The 20,425-nt window shown below is 48.8% G+C and overlaps 1 protein-coding gene across 1 annotated transcript; it reads left to right on the forward strand.

The window, feature by feature from the left end:
- Positions 1–6,961: 6,961 nt before the first annotated feature.
- BMP10 (bone morphogenetic protein 10) lies at positions 6,962–11,600 on the forward strand (the record flags this gene model as incomplete). The annotated part of the gene is made up of 2 exons (XM_084221853.1): positions 6,962–7,295; positions 10,657–11,600. The coding sequence occupies 2 exons, from the start codon at positions 6,962–6,964 to the stop codon at positions 11,598–11,600; spliced, it is 1,278 nt and encodes a 425-aa protein (XP_084077979.1).
- Between the last annotated feature and the right edge of the window lie 8,825 nt (positions 11,601–20,425).

Genomic DNA, 20,425 nt, shown 5'->3' on the forward strand with positions numbered 1-20,425 from the left:
AGCTCAGTGCAGTGTCTGGGTGTGCCTCAGTGACTGTGGATGTCTTGGCCAGGCCAGATTTCCACGGAATACACCCCAGTCCTGCTGCAACTGTTCCTTTCCACTGGGGAGAGATTTCCACTGTCCACTAGATGGCAAATGGTGACAGCAGCCTCGGCACTCGGCACCCCGGGCTGGGCTGAAAACAGCGACTGCCGGCCAGCCACGGCTCAGGAACAAAACAGATTTCATCCTCTCACCCTGCTCCCCAGGAAGTAAAATCTGAGTTGGGATACAAAGCATTAGAATTCATTCTGTCCAATCCAATGGGATGTTTATTTTCACTTGTATTATACCCCATTTGGGGATTAACTGAACTATTTTTTGATTTCTTAATGATTTTAATATTTTTCTCTTACATATTTAGATATATTTATAAAATATAAATATATACATACAAACTAAAATATGAATATTTTTTTAAATTATATAAACATATTTATAAACTTTTATATATTCTGTTATATAATGACACACTGCCTTTGCATGGCCACATCCTCTGCTGGGTTTGTGTCTCTCACACCCCTGCCACTCCTTTTCTCTGCCCTTTTTTGCAGCTGACCAAGAGGCAGTTCCCACTTTATTTAATTTTCTGAGGGTGTGTGCCAGGAGAGGATTGTGATTCAGACCCTGCTCAAGGTTGCTCCAGCTGGTTTTTGTTGAGTAGAAAATCAAATGTAGCATAAAGTCAATCCTTCTGTAGCAGTGCTGAAAGAGCAGAAAACATCTTTTAAAAATCAGTTTGTATTTGCTGGGCTGAGAGCTGATGTGGGCATTGAATCAGGCTGCTGGGACAGCTCTTGACAAACCAAGCCGTGGACCCATGAAATTCCCAATTTTGTAAAGACATCTGAGGAGCTGTTGCCCCTGGACCCTCATTTGCTTTGCCTCTTGTGAGCTGTTTTTTAACAGGTGCCAGGAAAAAAAAAGCTCTCTGGATGTGCTGGTGAAATTCAGAGAGGAGTCAGTGCTTCAGTTTGTTGTCTTGTTTAGATGGAAGATTTTGCAGGTGAGGAGCATTCAGCAGCTGCCCTGTGAGCTCTGGCAGACCCCTGACCAAGGCACAGCCTCTCTGAGCATCCCAGACAAAATTTGCAGGAACCAGGGGGAACAGAACATATTTGTAATTTTTGCTGCAATTGAAGTCAAAATCAGTGAGGTGTTTGAGCCAGTTTCCCTTAAACAAAAGGATGGAAAAGACAAAATTTGATATTCAGCTGCATGGCAGTCAAAGCAGAGAGAGGCCTCTGACAACCGTAATTTACCCAGTATCATTCCAGTCACAGAGTTATAAAAAATAGAATATCATACACTTTCATCTTTGAATTTTTAAGGCTAAACTTAAAAAAGTATTTTTTAATGAATCAATCTTCTGTACTGCTATGCACAATTTGCTTTCCCTTTTTGATTCCAACCCTAACATTAAATAAACAGAGCAAATATTAGACATGCTTGTCTAATTTTCCCTCATGTTTTGCTGATGTGATTACAAGCTGTTGACTTAGTCATTAATATCTCATGCTGAGATATCAGCTAACACTGCCAGAAAATATTCCATCTCTGCTTAGCACTCAAGTTGTCAGTTTAATAATTCCATGTTATTAATCAAAATTGTCAGCAAAATAATTTCTGCTGACCCAAGTCTGGTTTTTTTCCCCATTGTTGAAGATTTGGACTCCTCAGTTCTCAAACCCAAGGACAAAATTTAGAGATTATTCCCAAGAACTTTTTTCATTTAGGGCTGTGAGAGCTTTTAAATGGAGCTCTGATTAAGAAAAGAATGGTATCCCTCAAAAAACCTGCTTGGACATGGAGCTGACAAGGAGAGAGGACGAGTCTGGGAGGCTTCTGAAAGGTTTTGCTCTGCAATCTTGTTTTTGTCAGTGTCGCTGAGCTGCTCAGAGAGTTTCCTGAAGTTTAACACCCACATGAATACCAAAGCACCACAAAACAACTGCGTGATGAGAGAAAGAATTTCAAAAATGTAAAATTAAAACTTTCTCTTGACCTTTTTCTGTCAAACTGTTCTCTGAAGGGAGTGTGATAAGAAGCCTGCAGAGTCCAAACCCCTGGGATTAAACAGCAGCTCCTCTCTGTTCATTAGCACTGCTCTCGCTCTGTGTGAAGATATCAAATAGGAATTGGTTTGGTTTTGACCATGGCTCACCAGGTTTGAATTAATTGAGGGCTGAATTAATAAATTGTATGACCATAACAGGTATTAAATTTTTAATATTATGAGAGACTGCATCCATATTTACCAAGGCAGGTACCAAGCTCACAGGAGGGGAGACAAATCAAGGGATTTTGAGACATTTCTCATCCCATAAGTGACAAAAGGATAAATTATATCATTTAAATGGGCTGGGCAGTGAACTTGGTGGGTGCTACAAATTTCCCAGTTGAGTGCAAAGCCCAGACATGGAAGTGGCAGCTCCCCCAAATATCTGCTGGAGGAGCCAGGACACCAGGAGCTGGGAGCTCTAGGGCCTCTGCTGCACGTGACTGACAGGACACTGACAGCAAGGCCATGTCCAGCTACTTTTTCCAGCTCTTTTCTTTCTGTTTCAGTTCCTCAGGCTTTGCACTGGTGTGGAGCTCTCACTTCTCCTCGTGTCCCTGCGCTGACCCACAGCCAGCCCAGGCTGCTCTGGTTGCACGTGGATGGAGTCCCTCCCTGGAGCTTCTGCCGCCTCAGCGGGGTGGAAGGAGAGGGAGAGGGAATTTCCAGGGGCCCTGCAGGTAGTTTGTGTGCCCTGCTGGTTTGTGGGGTCCCCATCCTTCTCACTGGCCTGGGAGTGGCTGAGGGAGCCCTGGGCTCCCCACATGAAGCCAGTGGTGCTGCTGGCACACAGGGAGAGGAATCCCCTGGGCCAGGAGGAGCTGCTGTCTCAGTGTAAGGAATCCCTGTCCTTGTGGCTGCCCAGCCTTCTCCCTTTCCTCCTTCTCCCTGATTTTTTTTCCTGATCACACAGGCTGTAATGCCCTGCCACGTTTCTCCCCCCACCCTTTCAATAAATACCATCCTTTCATTTTCCAGTGCCATCTGAAATGGGAATAGAGCCCCTGGGAAGAGCCCATTTATGGACAGGGAATCCAGAGCAGCCATGAACCAAGGCATACAGGAATAAGGGCTTGGGCAGATGCAGGAATGGAAACTAATTTTAGTTATTCCATTGCAAGCTCATCACACTGTCAGTGTCACACTCCTCTTTATCTCCCATCTCACACCCAGCAGTTACCTCATGCCACAGCTATCTCCTAACAGGAACTGTTGTGGGGCATTTTTGCAATAATTCCATCCCTGTATTTTGGAAAACCTCAAATCACATGCTGTGGTTGCCACAGCACATTTGCATCCCTCTCCTGCTTCCCTGCAATGGTGTGACTGAGGTCCCTGATTAGGGAGCAGCCTTGACCCAAAATTCCTGAAAAAATAATATTAAAAAAAGGACCAGAGAAACATTTTTGCACATTTTAAAAGAAGCCTACTATGCAGTAACAATTTAATGAAATTTTGAAAGTATAGACTGCTGAACCAAAACCCACATGTGGGGAAATTAGATGTGACACTGAATAACTGGCAGACTTTTTATTCCCTGGGGAACTCTTCATGCCCAGAAAGCCCAGGGGGGCCCTGAAGCAAACACTGATCACCTTCTCCTGGGAAAGGTTCCCCTTCTGAGGCTGCTCCGAGCCTCTGGCTGAGGGCAGGTGTTCCTCCCTCCCAAAAACCAGGCTAAGGAAGGGTGAGGATGCTTCAAAACCACTTCAGGTTCTCCTGAGGAGCATCACACCCTCTGGATCTCGTGTGTCCCTTGGCCAAGGGACCTTTCTGTGGCCTCTCTGTAACCCAGGCTGCCCAATGAGCACCTACTGCTGATGAAATGGGGTCATTGTTGATGCTACAGATTAATTTTTAATTAATTAATGGTTCAGCTGTGATGCTTAAAAATGTTCCCTCTCCAGGTACCTCAGGTGATCTAGTTAGCCTTGATTTTTTGGAAAGCAACTTCTTTCTAGGATATTGTAAATTGGAGTGCACATGGAGGGGAAAAAAGGACAAACCATTTCAGTGACATGAAATAAAGCCCTTCTGTTGCACAATTCCATTTAAAAAAAATATCAGTGTGTTAAAATCATCAGCCTGCAGCTTAAGGAAACAGGAAGCTGCTTTTATATCAGAGCTGCTTCTGTATCAGATGTGCCTCTGGGTATCCCTCATCTGGCAGATCCCCAGCAGGTCTACATGGAATAAGTCAGGAAACCCAGCACAAGCTGCTTTGTGTACAACCCCTGCACTCTGCCATTGTTCAAGGGCTTTTTATCAAAACCAGAGCGGAAATGTGAAAGCACTTGGAATGTCTGAGCAGGAATTGTGCTCCTAATGAGCCACTGAGGCAAGAAGACACAGTGGGTGAGGAAATGGCTGTCAGATCCCTGTGCTCACCACTGCCTTTGGCTCCACACGGTCATGCCTGCAGGGTGGGAAATGGCAGGGCCAGAACAGACGTGGCTGGGCTGAGCAGGGCTCAGGGAGGTGCCAGCCCAGCCCCAGAGCAGCTGAAATCATGCTCAGGCACCCAGAGACCCAGACTGCACTGAGGCTTAGGTCAGAGAAAAGGGGGGAAAAACCTGGAAAAGCTCCTCCAGCTCTGGAACCGCTCACCTGCATCAACAGAGTAACAGAGAGAATTTCACTCAGCCTCCGACCGAGGGCCAGCTGCAAACCCCAAAATTCTCTGTGGGTTCATAGTGAGAGAGGAGACTCAACTGAAACACTCAGAGTGCCACAAATGCTGCAGAAATCCTTTTAAATTCAAAACCTTCAGCCCTGAACCTCATAGAAAACCTTCATCCCTGCATGGATCCCAGGGCAGGAAACAGCAGCTCTTACAATGATCTCTTTAATTGAATAATAACTGCATATATATATAAATATAGAAATGAATATTGAAGCATTGAAAAAGAAACGCTCTGGAGGCATTTTCACCCTCATGACAAATGTCTTGTGTCACTGGCTGTGACAAGCAGCCCCAAAAACTTTCCTTCACAGGGCTCACTGCTGTTCTGCATCGAAGAGTTAAGGCAGTTCTCAGGGGTTTTAACGTTAACCTCACTTCCTGTGGAAGTAAAGATCTCAATTTGGTGATGAATCATCCACAAAGAGAAGACTGCACTTTTCTCTTAATTAACAGAAGCCAAAGACCAAACTGCTCCAAAATTTCCCCAAGATTTCTGTGCTCAGCTCTGGAAAGCCAAAATATGCAAAGATCAGGTTTGATAAAGCTACGGAGGATTTCTAGATAGCCATGAACTCCACAGTGAGGTCTAAATTAATCTTGCTAAGCTCAAATATCTAATGTGGTGTAGCAGTAACCTCAATAACACCCTTTTCCTCTAGCATCAGGCTTCCCACGTTCAGAAGAAAAGTTGAATAAAACAAGGTTAAAATGCCATGTCAATATCTGGCTCCATGACAGCCACACTGCACATGATTTCCACAAAAATATTGATATTTAAATAAAAACCTAGAGGAGGAATTTAAAACGGGCATGCCTTGAGCATGGTTCTCATTGTTGTGGCTGTTTGTGATAGATTTGGGCAAATGACAAAGGAAGAAAATTGCAGAGATGGGGCAGCAAATCAGTGGATGTGCTCAGACAAAAAGCAGAGTCCAGAAAAGCCAGCAGGGCGGTGGTTTAGTCCTTGGGTACAGTTCTTAGTGCTTGCAAGGAAAAGCTCTGCAGCACGAGCAGAAAGCCTCTTTATCTTGAGTGCTGAACCCCTCGGGGACAGGCAGCGAGCTCTGGCCACGCTGCCAACGCAAGAGCACTCTGGAAAGTCTGTGGAGAACAGGGAGATTTAAGTGGGCATTGTTATCTCTGAACCAGACCAATTTTTGCCTGCATGCTGCTCACTTTTTGCTGAAATTTGCATGCTAACGCAAAAAACGCCATTAATTTTAGCACGTGCTTTTGCAAAATCATTTCTGTGTTCTCCACACTGTGTCCTTGAGCTGCTTGAATTGATGAGAACCTGAAATCAGAGTCACCTGTTGGCCCTTGTGTGTTTTCAATAATTTTTTATTTAGCAGCACTGTGACTAAATGAAGTATAACCATGATTTGCCAAGTCACATGTGAAAGATGAATGAAATAAAGATTTTCTGTATTGTTTGCAAAGACTCCAGCCACAGAATCATGGAACACCTCAAGCTGGAAGCGACCCAGGAGGATCACCAAGCCCAACTCCCTGCTCCTTGACGGGTGTGATTCTCCTTGCTCACCCTGAGCTCTTCTCCTCTGCATCCAGGGCCTGGTGGTAGCACCGAAGCTCTTCTCCCTGGCTTTGCAGAAGAACAGAATTTTTCCCAAAGAAATTCCTTCTTACCGTAAAGACCTGACTCTAAAACAGTTTTGGGAAGGGCAGAGGGAGCTGTTGTTTGCCCTTGGTGTGAGATGGGTGCACTTGGAGAGAGGCTCTGTGGGATTCTCGCGTTCGCCTGAAAGCCGCGCGGATGGAAACGGTTCACGAAGAGCAAAGTCAGCTACCGGGAGGGAGAAAGGAAGGGCAGCTCCTCTCTGAGGAGAAACTTGTCCTATCTCTGCGAGTCCCGCGCAGAATGTTTACAAAACGCTCATTAAGGGAGAGGGGATGGCGAGATAGCAACAAATCTGGTGAGCAGCTTCCACTGGCCGAGATAAGAGAGGCAAGGCGGCCATAGAGGAGAGCGAGATCCAATTACCGAGACCTGGTTTTGGGGAGGGGGAAGGGGCAGACAGACAGGACGGATCACAAGTTTCAAGACAAGAGCTTCCAAACTTGTCATCCCTCTGTGACACAGCCCAGCGGATAAAACCGCCACCAGCCCGCACCAGAGGCAGAGCTCGTTGAGCGCGGGTGGAGGCGCGGGCGAAGCCATGGATTCTGTCGTGCTCCAGCTCTGGGCTGTCCTCTCCCTCCTGGTTCACCTTGCAGCCTGCAGTCCCATCCTGAGCTTGGAGCACTCCTCCCTGGAGGAAGACGTGCCTCTTTTTGACGAGATCCTCTCCGAGCAAGATGGGGTTGATTTCAACACGCTGCTCCAGAACATGAAAAATGAGTTTTTGAAGACGTTGAACCTCTCCAACATCCCCCTGCACGAGTCGGCCAAGGTGGACCCGCCAGAGTACATGCTAGAGCTGTACAACAGGTTTGCCACAGACAGGACATCGATGCCTTCTGCAAACATCATCAGGAGCTTCAAAAATGAAGGTAAGAGCTGCTCATCCCTGGGAGAATGGATAGAAAGGAGCGTCCTTAGAGCCAGTGGGAACTGTGCTGAGCAGGTACGGAGCATGGAGCGTGCTGGGGAAAAGGCCTTTGGTGAGGATGGCCTTGGAAATCAGCAGCTGTGGCAGGGCTGCCCAGACCCCAGCTGTGGTGAGAAACTCCTTGTCCTCTGCTCTGGAGACTGGAGGGTTTTGGGGGAAGGTGTATCTTTAATATTGGGGCAGCACCAAGTATAGTCAGTTCATGAACTTCTTTATCCCCATAGTGACAAACATCATTTGTAATCAGCTGATCGATTTTTTAAATGGATACCTTAAGTAATATTTGAATTTAAGGCAAGACTCATTTTTACACACTGTTCAAAGTGTATCTTCAAGTGAAATATTTTTAAATTATGAGCTTAACCAGGTACGGCTTCCTGTTAATGCCTTGTCACTGTTGATCCCCGTGGCATTTGTAAAGTTTTCTTCCTTTGGATCAGCACACAGTCCAGAAAATGCACAAAAGTAAGTGAACGGGAATTTTGGATAACCAGCAGGTTTTACTTTGGAGTACCAGACTACATCCTAATAAAAACAAACAAACAGAACCTGAAGAAACCTAGTTATCACCAAGTATTGTGAGTGGAGAGGGACCCACAAGGATCATCAAATCCAGCTCTCAGGTGAATGGCCCACACAGGGATCAGAGACATAACCTTGGCATTATTAACACCCTGTGCCTTTTCCCTCTCCTTTTCCCTCTGGTTTTCCTTCCACATTCCCCTCAGTTCAACAAGGACGAGATAAGGCTTCAGCACTAATATTCAATAACTTGCCAATACTTTTTTACACCAATACATTAAACTAAATAAACATTTTTATACTAAAAACGTTTTTCAACTGAACAATTCCAAGTATCCATTAACCCACGTGGCAAATGCAAGTGCTTTGATTCATGTTCAGTTACCATGGGGCACACGTGGCTGTTCGAGCTGCCATGGGGCCTCTCTCACCCTCTGTTCATTTAATTAATGAAGTTAAAGACATTATTGCTTTTTCCTCAACATTTGCAGTTTCAAAATGATGAGTTGTGAGGAGAGGCTGAGTGGAAATCACTTGAGGTTTGCAGGGCAGTGAGATGCCAGGGGAGAATCCCAAAGCTCTGTTCTACTCCTGTCTCCTGCCAGGCCCAGGCACCCTTTAAGGCAGCGGGTTTCTGCTGTGAAGGGACTCTGCACTGTGATTTAAAGTTCCTTTCCATCTCCTTTTTTCCAGTGTGGCAAATTTATTGGAGGGTTGGTGGCAAACCAGCTGCAGGCAGTGGTGGCCAGTTGCTCCCTCACCTTGCTGTGTCTGCAGGAGTGAAGGCACACACGGGGGAGGTGTTGTTCTCATTTTGTGCTATTGGAAAAAGAAACCATTAACAAATAAGCACAAGATTGCCAAGTACAGCGTGGTAAAGAATAAAACCCCCTGTGGTTTAGTGATGCAAATCTGAAATCAGGTTTGCAGCACCAAAATGGCACGGACTGGCCTTTGCCAGGTGGTGTTGGCAGCTCCCTGCTGTCCTGCTGTGCCTCTTGCAGAAGTTCTGCATCAAATGGGAAAAACTCGCCTTAAATTTCTGCCCTTTCAGATTTTTTCTCACCTCCTCCAGTCCAAACCAGCAAGATGCAAAGTGAGACCTCTGATGGGAGCACAGCTTCACAAATACATGCAGTTTAAGCACTGTGCAATTCATGTTTTTCATGTGTCCTCAGAGTCTGGATAATTAAGAGGCATTCCTTTCATGCTAAAGAGCTCTTTTGATAGAGAAATTAATTGCTTGTAATGAGGAGGACAGGGAGAAACAGAGCATGGAATTGTTTTGTTCACCTGCCTGCTGAAAACTGGCAGTAATCCCAGTATCATAACTATCCATTAAATCCTTTAAAATAGAAATATAACAGGTGGCATGGCTGGAATTAGCTCCTTGATTAAACCCATGGACCATGACAGTTTAGATGTAAATGGGGCTGTAATCAATGCTTATTTCTTGAAATAAAGTTTTGAGGGAAATCCTTCTTTTCCTACGGACTCCAGCTCTCCCTTCCCAGCCCTCCCAAGGGTGTACTGGGAGCAGAGGAGGTCTGGACCCTACAGACTGCCCAGCTGGAGAGCAGAGTCACATCCTGGCTGTGTCAGAGGTGCTCAGGGTCTGCTCCCACCCCGGCTCTGCCCAGGGGTCCCGCTCCCACCTTTACCAACGGGCAGGGAAATGGAAGCAGAATGCCCCCTCTGTTCTTTTTATCTGGGAAGAGATGAAAATGCAAAGTGGGAAAAAAAAAAAAAAGAATAAAAGAAAAAGGCAGGTGCCTCAAAGCCTCCAAAGTGGAGTCAAACAGCACAAGTCACGTGCTGAAGTTCATGGCTTGCCTAAGTGCCCTGGTGGAGCATGGCCAGGCCTTGTGGCTTTATCAGAATCATTTTTCTACAAACACAGGAAAATTGGGGAGGCAGAGATGAAGGGAGCAATGGGTCACAAACAGTTTGCCTTTGCATTAATTACAGTTCCAGCCTCTGTGCCCCAATCTGCCTCCTGTGCTGTGGGGAGGCAGCAAATGCTCCCTCGTGAGCAGATCCTGCGCTGGGGGAAGAAATGAATGCTGCTGTGCAGCCAGGACAGGCAGCCCAGGTGACACCAGACATTGTCCTTCTCACCTGTTCTGTGCTAAAGGTGCCCAGGGGGCCTGGCTGAGTGCAGCTGGTTGCTCACCCAAGCCCACAGGGCCTGTGGCTGTGGCTGCCAGGTCACCCTGGTGTCACCACCTGCTCTTCCTGATGTAAAACATCTTCCAAAGCAGCTTTTCCTCCCCAAGTGCTCGTCCCTTTCCATGTCTGAGGGGTGTTTGAGCAGCAGGGAATTCCTGCTGGCACAGGAACCCTACAGCACACATATTTCTTGTGTTTTCAGACTGTATGTTGTCCATTTCATGCAGGCTCCAGTGCCTGCACCAATGAGTGTTTTCCCTTGTTTATTAAGTAGTTGCTGTGCAGCACCCTAGAAGTGATTTCTATGTCATTATTAGGCAGCACATTCTTAATATGTAAATCCTTCAGTTGGCAAGGAAGTCCCTGGAAAGCCTGGGACCAGAAGGAGGATCAGTAAGTCCAGGTCTGTAGCACGTCTGGGACCTTGCAGTCCTTACACATCTAAAATAACCTCTGAAATAAGCCTTTTTTCCAAGCACAGCTGTGGGAAGTGCTGAAAAAACATTTGCCCGGAGCTGTCCAGGTGAAGCCCAGCATGCTGGATGACCCCCAGTGCGTGTGTTTGTGGATGCATTGGCTCTCCTAAAACATTTGACTTTTGTCCCTTCCAGACTTGGATTCCCACCCTACAGGCGTGACAGGAACTCGGAGGTACCCGCTGCTGTTCAACGTGTCCATCCCTCACCACGAGGAGATCACCATGGCAGAGCTGAGGCTCTACACCCTGGTGGAGCGGGACCAGAGGCTCTACGAAGGGCTGGACAGGAAGGTCACCATCTTCGAAGTGCTGGACAGCATCCACCTGGGCGCTGGGGAAGAGAGGAAGATGGTGGCCCTGGCCTCCAGGCACATCTACGGCACGAGCAGCGAGTGGGAGAGCTTCGAGGTGACCGAGGCCATCCGGCGCTGGCGCAGGGCAGGGCTGACCACGCACCGGCTGGAGGTGCACATCGAGAGCAGGGAAGGGGAGGAGCAGAACGGGGAAGGGAAACTCGACATCGACATCAACTCCGAGGCCAAGCACCTGCCCCTGCTGGTCGTGTACTCTGACGACCAAAGCAACGACAAAAAGGAGGAGAAGGAAGAGCTGAATGAGATGATCGACCACGAGCAGTTCCTGGGCCTGGAGAACCTGGAGGTTGGCAACTTCCACGACCAGCCTGGCGAGGAGGCGCTGCTCCAGATGCGCTCCAACATCATTTACGACTCCACCGCCCGCATCCGCAGGAACGCCAAAGGCAACTACTGCAAAAAGACTCCTCTCTACATCGACTTCAAGGAGATTGGCTGGGACTCCTGGATCATCGCCCCGGCGGGCTACGAAGCGTACGAGTGCCACGGGGTGTGCGCCTACCCCCTGACGGAGCACGTCACGCCCACCAAGCACGCCATAGTCAAGACTTTGGTTCACCTGAAGAACCCCCAGAAAGCCTCCAAGGCCTGCTGCGTGCCCACCAAACTCGACCCCATCTCCATCCTCTACTTGGATGCAGGGGTGGTCACCTACAAGTTCAAGTACGAGGGCATGGTGGTGTCAGAGTGTGGCTGCAGATAGTAGGAGGGAACGCGCGCGGGGAGGGCACGGGGGGAGTATTTAATGATTCAGTCTGTAAATTTGTACATTTGGGATTTGCTATTTAATGAGGTTATTTAATGAGGCCTGTACAGATAATTGTGTTTCCTGCCACGGGGAATGGGCACGTCGTGTAGGGATTGTATATTTTGTTCCTTTGCTTCCTTCTCGCTGCTCTTCGCTGTCCAGATCGCGACCGAGCCTCTCCTCCTGCCAGGGCACGGAGCCGATCACTGGATTGTTTGGGAGGGCTCTTGGTGCCAAAAGGGCACATCCAAATTCACGGAAATAAAGGCATATTTTTGTACTTTATCAATGTTGATTGGCATCTCCAGGGCTTTCCAGAGCTGTTAAAGATACGAGAGCGATGGGCAATCACACCCAGATTGTTCAGTGTTCTGTAATATCTTCATAAAGGTCTTCACGTGCTCATTTTTTTCTTCATTTATCTCTGTAGATCTTACGTGCTGATCATTCTCAAGCTCCTGCATCCCTAAGGCACAAACAAGGGGGTTTGTTTTCCTTTTTTCCTAATATTTTCTTCACTCTTTCCCTGTTTCAGTCAAAGGCAACTGGCAGGGATGATTTGGCATCTGGAGCAGAAGGGCACCATTGCCTTTCCCATCTTTCTTAAGAAAGCAGATGGCCCAGGAGCAGTGCCAGGCAAGGGCCAAGGCAAGAAATTCCCCCTGTGCAGGTTTATTACAAAATCACTCTGAGGCAGCCCTGGCTTTGCTGCTGCAGCAGCCGTGGGTTGGCTCTCAAGGGCCACAGCTTTAGGTGGCAGAAGGAAGTGCAATAAATTTCCTGAACCCTCGGAATTGTACCAGCTAAAATTGTCCTTGAAATTCCTACCAGCTAAGAAGCAGTGCCTGTTCCCAGCCAGCAAATCCCATGAGATGCAGCTGCACAATCCAACTGGAATGGCCCAGCAGAGCCCTGGGTGCCAGTGGGACACGAGCATCCTCCCTTTCTGTAAGTGCAGAATTGTCGATTCACAGGGATATTCCTCCCCCCAGACTCTGCAGATGGAGTCACATGCCATGTTTCCACCACTCTTCTGCAACAAATCGTGGTGATAAGGAGGTGTTGGAGCTGAGAAACAATAGACCCGTCACTTTATTTATACTAAGCTGCAAATTTGTCAGATTCTTGGGAAAGTGTAAGTGATGTTGACTCTTTTAGCCCATCCCAGAGCCTACTGTACTATCCCTGCATCTGTTTTACACTTTTAAGGGAAAGTTATCTTCCCTGGAAGTGATAAGGGTCTTTGAAAGAATCACTCCAACACTTCATGGGAATGAACACCCAAGACTTTATCATGCACCAACTAAACCAAACTTCACCCATTTTCACACATACTCTTCTGTGCTTCCCATAATTTATTGACCTATTTATTGACTGCCTGCCTTTGTAACATAATGTAGAATACAGAATGTTTTATTTTTGTGCTTGTGTGTAATCCCACTTGGATAAAACTGATCCTACTTTACACGGAATCTCTCTGTTGAGTTGTGTGGCACAGAGAATGAGGCTGCTGACTTCTTGGATACTTGTAAGTTCCCCATGGCTCAGTTACCCCCTTGCCTGCAGAGCTGCTCCCTCACTGCAGTGATTTCAGTGGAGTTCTGGAGTATGGTCTCATCAATTTACAGCTCCTCTTGCAGGGGTATCACGGCTCTAAGTGCTCAGCTGTGCAGTTGTTATAGAGTTATGCAGTCTGCAGATAGTGGCCTGCACCCTGGGCTGTGATATTGCTTTATTGCTCATCCTGTGAGTGAGTGACAGCCCTGACAGAGCTCTCCCCCGGGGCACTCTGCAATCAGAGCTCATGGCACGCTGGAGGAATTCAGGGAGGTGTGACATTTGCTCTGCTGACATCAGCTGCAGCAGCCAACGGTTGAAGTGTGACCACACAGACCCTTTCAAAACCATCCACGATTCTTCTGAAGCCATTTGCCAAGACAAGCCATTCACCTTGTTAGGAGTGATAATCCAGCATTAGGGAGATAATCCGACATTTGCTTTTATCATCTCATTTCTGCGGGCGCTGCCGTGGCAGAGATCTGCCCTCCCTGCCTTCCCCTGTCCTTCCCTGACTGCACCAGTGGCTCTGCAGGGAAAGCTGGGCCTCAGAAACAATAAATAACCCCCTGCAATGCCCATAAACATGTGAAGCCTCGCTGTAAGTTCTCAAAGGACCACATGGCAAAGCAGAGCAGTGCCTGCCCTCTGTGTCTGGCAGAGATTCACTCTCTGTCCTTGTCTGGCAGAGATTTGCTGGAGCACAGCAGAGTCTGCGTGTGTGAACTTCTACAAGATCAGTAAAATTGTCAATAAACACCAGTGGTGGTCCTTCAGAACTAGGGGCAGCCAGCCTGCTGATGTGAGCAACTTCTCTTCACAAAGAAATGAGGACTGTCCTGCTGATGGAGGAGATTTCAGCCAGAGTTTGAGGTGAAGGGAGTAAAGCTGTGTCTCATTGTGCTGTTCTGGGAGAAAGCTGAGCATCTCTTGAATCCTTCAGCTGCATCTGAGATCAGAACTCCTGGGACTGGTGTTTCATTTATCAGGGGTGTCTGTCAGGGCTCCACAGCAGCCTCATGAGCAAAGACCCTCCCTTTGCCCTTTTCAACACAACCATGCAAAGGCATTTCTTGGATGTTCATGCAGTTCAGTGACAGAGATCAGAGCAAAAAACCAGGGGGCAGTTATTTCCTAAGGAGTTCTCCCCAAGCAGCAAATCAAGGCTGTTTCTGCGAGTTCAGAGGTGCTTGGCTCTAAAGCCCCTGTCCAAGTAGACACAACACTCACAAATAACAGGGTGAGGGTGTGACAAGAGCCAGGGCTGCCAAGCTGGGAGTCCCAGGAGTCCCTGAAAAAATGTTCCAAGTCCCTGAAAAACTGTTCCACTGCATGTTTTCATTTTCTTTGTTTCTATGTTCCTTCCTTCCATCCATCCAGCCACATTAGTACTGTGATTTCTGTTTCTTAAAGACTTTATTTGTCACATTAAATTCTGGTGTGCATTGATTCTCCTTTCATTTCTGATCTATTTTATCTCAGCATATTAGCAGATGTTTGACTTAAATCTTCAATTCAATCTTAATTTCAGAAAGGTTTGGGAAAACACGGCTTCACTGTGGAAGTATCTTTCCATCCATCCATCTCTGAATTATTGTAAGCCACTAAAGCAACCCTGTCTCACCAAAATCATCAATGTCAGTAGGATTTTTGCTTTCATCTGTTTCCAGGGGAACATATAAGTATTTGTGAGCAGCTGTGCAGCCCCTTTTTTGCTGGATGCTGTATAAAACTCCAGGCAGCACTTTCAGGCTAAGCAGGCAGGAGCAGGCAAAGGGGTGGGAGAAAAACAAATGATCCCAGAGAGGAAGAGGCTGGAGAGCAGCTCAGTGGGGGAGCTGAGGGAAGAGCTTTGGTCTTGGATTGCTGCTCTTAAATCACACACACAGAGCCTCCAGAAGAGCCTGAACCTCAAGACGTGCTCCTCGCTGCTGGGGCTGTGCAGGGCCAGTGACAGCTGTGTCTCCTGAGCCAACACTCAGCACCCAGGGCAGATTTCACCAAGCACTTGGAAGGCTGAGGTTCCCCTCAGGGATCCCTATCTCTGAGCTCTCTGCACGTGGGCTACAGTTCCTCAAATAGATTTGTGCCCAGAGCCCCCTGGGCCGTCCCTCCCTGGGCTGTGACCCCAGGCTCACTCTGCAGGGCCCGGGTGGAGGACAAACATTCCCACCTTTGGAGGGCCAAAGCTGCAGCTCAGCACGGCTCTGCTGGCCCTGCCCTTGCCCTGGGCTCTTTGGGGTGCTCTGAGAGCCTGGGCACAGGAGAGCAGGGCACCCCTCTCCTGGCTCTGCCCATCCCGTTTGGGGGTGCCCAAATGCCAATCTTTGGGGGAGGAAATTGCATTCCTCGGTATTGTGGACACATCTCTTTCCACAGCCCTGTGCCCTGCCAGGGGAGCAGCACCCTCTAAAGGCATGAGGTGAACCTCCCCAAAACTGAGCTCTCTCAGGAAAAACCATCCAAAGCAGCAGCCAGAACCTATTCCACATTTCTCCTCCCCAAAGCTACTGCCCTGCCCTTCTGAGACTGCTCAGAGAGCAAGGCAGACCAGAGCCTGCAGCAGTGCAGAATTTCCAGAGGAAAATGTGAATTCTGGCAGGTTGGTGCCTGGGTTACCCACAGCACAATGGCAGAGCTGGAGTTTGGGATTTTCTGTGACACACAGTGAGCCAAAGCCCTGCAAAATCTATTGGGATTTTAGAGGGGGGGGGGAAAAAGGAAAAACAAAACAAAACAAAACAAAAAAAAAAGATTTCGTGGCACTTGAACATCTGCTTCGAACATTTGAAAAACTACAGCCCAGTGTTAATTTAAACTTCCTTATAACCCAGTTCAACATTTGGAGTGCAAACACTGTTAATAGGATGGGAACTGGGGTGGTGCTGATTTGCTTACTATATTGGGAAACAAAACCAGAACAAAACCAGCTTGAGATAGAGCTTTTGTTTATGTTGCTGACCCATCTGTCTTCATTAATGCATTATTTACAGGAAAAGTTAAAAAATTAGCTTCTGCTCCCTCTTCAAGTGCAGCAGCAACAAATAAAGGCTGAATGGTTCATTTGCCCTCGACTAAAAATGGAAATTCTTATCAGCACCCCTTGGAGGAAGAGGTTTATGATGTGCAGAGTATTATTGTTGGGTATTGGTGCCTTTGGCCAGCCCAGGCAATGTCAGGGCAGCCAGGGAGGTGCTGTGTCACAGAAAACAGCCACAAAACATCACCCTCATCTTACTCCAAACTCCTGCTCTGACAATAAAAGCAGAAATGCTGTGGTTTTCCCCTGTAATGGTGGGATTTCCTGGTCATGGTGGGATTTTCTGGGTGGGATTTTCTGGTCATGGTGGAAAGGTTTGGGGCTGAGCCCTGGTGTGGCCCAGGAGTCACCCAGGTGTCTCTGGCCCTGAGGACATGTTCAGTGGGATTCACAAGCTGATCCACCTCCTGCTCAGCGTTTCAAGGGCTTTGCAAGACTTTTGGTTGTATTTTTTAAGAAAAGGCAGGAAATAGGAGGGACAAAAGCAATCAACAAGGCTGCAATAAAGGAAACTATATGAGAGGAATGGATTTCCGTGGCACAGAGCAATGCTTCCTGAACAGGAAGGTGTTGGCTTGTTCCCTATCTCCAAATATTTTGCTTTCTGTGATGACCAACAGAGACAACACTCTGTGTTTTAGTTTAGCTGGGTTTAGCTGCAGCAGGGTTTATTCAATATTAACATTCTAAGGAGGCTGAAGGGATGAGGGCTGAGGGATGCTCCTGCAGCTCTCCAGCTCCCCAGACAATGTCCTTCAGCCCTGTGTGACTGAGCCTGTCCAGGCTGGGAGCTTCACATGGTGTTGAAAATGAATGTGTCGAGTTAAGTGAGAAGGTTTAGACACAGGGTGGTCTCTGCAATCAGGTACAGTAGCTGGCTAGCAACAGCAGCTAAACAACAGCCCAGCCTGCCAGGGAGCTCAGGTTTATGTTGGCTTTGCTGTAGCAACTCCTTATCTGCCAGAGATAGAGCAGTTCCCATCAGTTGTTGTGGGATTGGGTGGAATCCGTTTCCTGAGCTGTCACCAGGGCTGCTCGGGCACCGTGGGGATGCAAAGCTGGGGAGGGCAGAGCTGCAGCTCTGATCCAGCTCTGGCTGCCTTCAGCATGGCCAGGTTTGATCAAAATTTATGTTAGAATTAGTTAGATTGAATAACTAATTGTGTTGTTAAGATTTATACAATTTTGTAAAATTTCGGTCAAAATTAGTTAGATGAAATAAATTGAGGTGAGATGTAAGGAGTTGTGAGGGTGGGGATGCCCTGGCACAGGTGCCCAGAGCAGCTGGGGCTGCCCCTGGCTCCCTGGCAGTGCCCAAGGCCAGGCTGGACAGGGCTGGGAGCAGCCTGGGGCAGTGGGAGCTGTCCCTGCCATGGCAGGGGTGGCACTGGGTGGGCTCTGAGTCCCTCCTGTTGATCCACAGGAATGTGAGCCCACACTCCTGGAGACCCAGGGGCTGCTGCAGAGGCTGGAAAGGGTTGAAATTATTCCATTTTGACTTTCAGCAGTCGATTGCTGCTGAAACAGACACAAAACAGCAACATCATGCAAACACAGCCTGCAATCCCAGATATTCCTGGGGCTTTGCACCAATTTTGATGCTATTCTGGCAGGGAAAGCAGCTCCTTCCATCCACAGCGGCCGAGCTCCCTCCTTTCCCCTCGGGATTTCTTGTTCTCTGCCCATTGACAATTTACACCAGCTGCAAATTTGGCCCAATAATATTGATTGTGTGTCTTGTGCTTCCTCTGCAGGCCCTAATTAGTGCCTTGGAGATAATGAGCAGGGAGTTAATGGCAGGGGAGCGGGGCTGCCCCTCTCCAGCCCTGATGCTGCTCAGGGCACAGCACTAATGAGCTCCCAGAGCTGCATTAACCCTGCTCTGGCTCTGCCTGGCCTTGCCCACAGCAGCCCCTGTGGGACTGGGAGCCACTGGGACACAGGAAAACCTCTGGGAATGAGGAATTGCAGCTCTCTGCCCACCGCCAGCTGCTCTCCTGCCACTGCCCTCCCTGCTCCTGCAGCGCTGTCCTCACCCACGGGCACCCACGGTGCCAAACCTTCAGCCCAGAGCTACAGAAAGGAGGAGCCAAGCCCAGAGAGGATGGGGAGGTCAAGCAGGGGAAGCAAGGAGCAGCCTGAGCCCTGCTGGGCGCCACCTGACAAACGGAGCAAAGGCTCAGCTGCAATTTTAATTTTAAAAGCCATTTATTTTAAAAGCCATCCTGCTTGCCCTCACTAGTGGGTGAGCAGGAGAGGGTCAGGGTGGCTGCCAGCAATTTAATCTGCCTTCCCATGCCTCCCTGTGCCATCCCTGACCCCACACCAATGCTTGTCCACTGCCAGCAAGGGGACAGATCCAGCTCTGAGGAGACAATGAGTCTCTAAACATGTGTCCCACGTCTCCTGCAAAGTGGAAATGTGATTTATCCCCGTTTCACACTTTAAGAGCTTTCTTTCCCCTGGATAGGAGGGATATAGCAAGGGAGCAACACGTTCCCAGTCCCCAGTGGAAACATCCCTTCCCAGGGTGTGACAACACTCCAGTTTCCAGTGGCTGTTTTGACCTTTCACTCCTCAGCGCTGTCTGTAGCTGCTGTGTTGGGAACAACTGTCCTTGGGGTGCTTGGCTGACCTCCTGACTCCTTTTGGAAAGGCATTTCCATGGAGCTCTCAGCACTTCAAACCAGCACCAGACTTTTAGTGGCATCAGAAATGTGGACGCATGTGAAGGGAACACTTGACAGCGCTCAGAAATCCATCCCTGGAGCTCCAGGAAGGGACAGGCAGGGTAAAGGTGTCGCTGAAAAGGCTCCAAAGCCCCCGGTGGCCTCGGGGGATGAGTGTGGATCTCACCCAGAGCACGTGGAGCTCAAGGGGAGCCTCTCGGGCTGGATGGCAGCCTGGGCCAGCCTTTATCAGGGAGACGAGGAAGGAAACACTGCCAGGGAAAGGAAAGATTTACCCCTCACATGCTCAGGATGCAGCTGCCAGGCCGGGACTTATCCTGCTTTCGTTAGCCAGAGGTCAGAGCTGGCCCCTGCCCCCCTGGCTGGGGGAAATCTCTCCCTGGGTGCTGAGATTACAGGAACCTGCCCTGTTCCCAGCCCGTTATCGGGACATTGTGTGAAGAGGGCTGAAATATCACATCGTGTTTTTACGCGTGATAAAGCAAATTTTCACAAGCCACACCAGCGGCTGCTGATGGGGCTCGGCCACCCCGGGGTGCAGGGGGACCTTGGGGACAGGGCTCTGTGTGAAAAGGGCTTTTAGCGAGCCTTCCTCCCCCGAGGGGCTCAGGAGGCAGAAAACGGGCTATTTCCTTCTCTGTTCACCTGGCTGCCTTCTCTGCTGGTTCCTAAAGGCTGAGCACACCCTGCAGTCCTGCAGTGGCAGCACCAGCTCTGCTCTGCCCCACAAACCCCAGCCAGGCCTCTGTGTCTGAAGCTATAACCCTCATTTATTGAGGACCCCAGCCCTGCTCATGGGAATTACCTGCTGGGGAAGCTCTTGCAGAGGAAAGGGGGAACTCCTGCTGCCCTCGGTGGGGATCCTCATGTGGGGAGATTTTGGCAGCGTGGACCCTCCAAAGTAAATGCAATGAGCAAAATCCTCCAAGGACTGGAGCACAGCAGCACTCAGGGCCTTCCTGAACACCTCCTGGCTCCTAAACTTGCAGGGTTTGGGCTGGAACAGACGAGGACTTTCTCCAAAGAAGAGATCATTTGGACAACTCTTAGCCCCTGCTACCCGACATGCTCCCTGGCATCATCAGAACGCTCCTTTTTTCCAGGTTATTTTTCCTGCAGGCCACTGTGGTTTCATAAATCCTGGTGCTGCAGCAAGGTGGCAGGAAAACACAGGGAAAGGGACAGCGGGACTGCTGCCAGCCTTTGGGACACTTTTTCCTCCCCACCTGGGTGAACAGTTGTAGGTACACCAGCCTGGCGTGTTTTCTCCCCAAAATCAGCCTGGCTTGGGGGTCTCCTTCAGCTCCCACGTAAAGGAAGGGAGGATGGACTGCATCACTCTGGAATTCCGGGGAGAACAACATGTTCTGCCTGCTCCTGGGGCCTGGACGAGGCCTCCCCAGGCACGGCTGGACACTTCCCGCACGTCCACCTCGCCTCCCCCAGCAACGTGCTCCTCTGGGCAGTGGCCAGGCTAAAAAAGGAAACTTCCT

Source organism: Fringilla coelebs (assembly GCF_963513975.1).
Source record: "Fringilla coelebs genome assembly, chromosome: 26".
Taxonomy (NCBI): Eukaryota; Metazoa; Chordata; class Aves; order Passeriformes; family Fringillidae; genus Fringilla; species Fringilla coelebs.